The sequence below is a fragment of the Agrilus planipennis genome, unplaced genomic scaffold (assembly GCF_000699045.2).
Source record: "Agrilus planipennis isolate EAB-ADULT unplaced genomic scaffold, Apla_2.0 scaffold168, whole genome shotgun sequence".
NCBI classification, from domain to species: domain Eukaryota; kingdom Metazoa; phylum Arthropoda; class Insecta; order Coleoptera; family Buprestidae; genus Agrilus; species Agrilus planipennis.
Genome location: NW_020442443.1, coordinates 264 through 2,487, shown reverse-complemented (window position 1 = coordinate 2,487; position 2,224 = coordinate 264). Strand labels below are relative to the sequence as shown.

General features: G+C 28.5%; 1 protein-coding gene across 1 annotated transcript; it reads left to right on the top strand.

Moving 5' to 3' along the window:
• Positions 1-270: 270 nt before the first annotated feature.
• On the top strand, positions 271-2,002 carry LOC108741713. The gene is made up of 3 exons (XM_025980371.1): positions 271-275; positions 1,252-1,363; positions 1,415-2,002. The coding sequence occupies exons 1-3, from the start codon at positions 271-273 to the stop codon at positions 1,985-1,987; spliced, it is 690 nt and encodes a 229-aa protein (XP_025836156.1). The 3' UTR covers positions 1,988-2,002.
• Positions 2,003-2,224: the final 222 nt, after the last annotated feature.

The following is a 2,224-nucleotide window of genomic DNA, read 5'->3' as shown; positions in this document are numbered from 1 at the left end:
TTTTAGCACTATCGTTTTACATCTCGGTATTCCAAAAGAGATAAACAAGAATTTGTTTGACAGAACTAATCCTCCACAAGTTTGCAAAGCTTGTGTTGATAAGAGTGATAGTTACGAGTCAGTTTATTACATTGTTGGACAACTTATCTGTAATAAACTAGATTCGGAGTGTCTAACCGTTTGATAATTGTCAAATCAATTAATTTTTGTTAGTAACTTCTGATTTGCAAAATAAAAGAAATAACTTTAGAGCGAAAATATTTATTAGACATGTTGTAAATATGGTATACAATTAATGAAATAGAAATAATCATATATATATATAATACATACGATATAAGTGGTATACACATACACATATGTATTTTTTAAATAATAACTTTAATTTGATGATATTAATAATAATAAAAAATTAAAAGGTAAATTAACATTTCAAAAGTGAAAGCAATCGGTTTGTACCAAAGAAGTCGCAATCTATTTAGAAGTAAAAAGGTCTTTACTGAGACCACTCGGTTATCATTGGTAAATCCTAATTTGTACCAAACTCAAGGGGGAAAACTCTTAATGAAAATGCTTGATGGCATTGTTCTTCTACGGTCCCAAACCACATGAGTTTTTCGATAACTTCGGTATTAATTTTTATTATGAGTATAGCTTCTACATACTTCTAATAAGTTACATTTTCTAAAATTGCTTTTAAGCGATTTTCTTTCTAACAAAGGTTACTATCAATTCTGTTGTTTTAGATAAAATGCCTTAAATCTTCGTATATCGTAGTCATTTTATAAACAAATGAGAGGCGCAGCATATAAACAATAGAAAATTGTAATGATATTATTTTACAGTAGAAAACAATAGTTAAGTAATTGTAGCTAATAACTTTTATTACTACAAACTAAATAGTATTGTCATTTGGTAGTTTTACCTGCAAAGTTTACCGGGAGTTTTGAAAATGGACAATTTTATAAATTTCGATGTGCTCTTTCCGAATTTCAATTTTGCCACCTCGTATTTTTGCCGCTCGCGCCGTCAAATTTGAAAAATGGCACCTAAAAGCATTTTTGTGACAATATCTCCTTTTCGATCATTTGACGATAAAGACATTTATATACACAATAAAACTAGAGAAAATTCAGTTCAACACTTTCTCAAAATATATATTTAGTCTCCTCTTTTTTATGATACCATATTTAATATCAATATTAGAAATTGTACATACTATTAAACAAAAGTATAATATTGTTATTGCAGTGACAAGAAAATCAATAAACACAACGAGCAAAATATTTCCAAAAAAGTATTGAGTGAAAGTGCAGATGAAAATATCCAAGAAACCGAAAATATTAATGGACAAATTCATGACGTAAGTTGTGGTTTCTTTATTAATTAGTTTTACATCTACTTTATTTTACAGGCGTATGGAAGTAGTATTGAGAACAAAAATGTGTGTGAACAAGATAATTTTGAAGTAAATGGTAACGAGTGTTTAACAGACTGTATAACCTACAGTACTGGATATATAGCTGAAGATTTTAATTTAGCATGGGAAAATTATTGGTACAAACATGGAGAAAGTCTAGTTTGGAGCTCATGGATTAAGAAATATAAAGATTTTATTAATCCTGAATACATTAATGCGCACAAAAATTACGAAGATTTAGAAGCCATAAAGTCACCTTCAAAGACAAACGGTACTGAGGCTAGAGAACATCACTTTCAAAATTCAGAAAGCGTTATTAATACATCATCAGATATAAAATTCGAAAAAGAATTGAGTTTTGACGATCACTGGACTCATTTGTGGGATAGTCATTGTGAAGAAGAATATTTTTACCAATATAATCAGTTTCTTTTAAAAAGATTCAGCTTTTCTAACTCAAAAGACGAAAGTAAGTACTTTTATTTATTGCTATCGCACGTTTTGTACAAAGCTCTCAGGGTTTTAAAAAGTCCTTCATTTCGTTTTGTTTGTTTTTCTTTAGTTTAAAATATTTAATGACTTGTGATGTTTTTACGAATCAAACGATTTTTCATTTATTAAAATAAGTGTATTCGTTAAGTCCACCTGTTCTTTCTTTATAAATCTCCTTATAAACAATATGTAGATTGAATTTTGAAATATACTTAAACACGTATATGTTTACTTTTTGTAAAAAGTTAAGTGGTGACGAAAGGTTTTTTACCAAGTTAAGAGCTTTCAGAGAAGTAGTAAAAGTGTAACCTC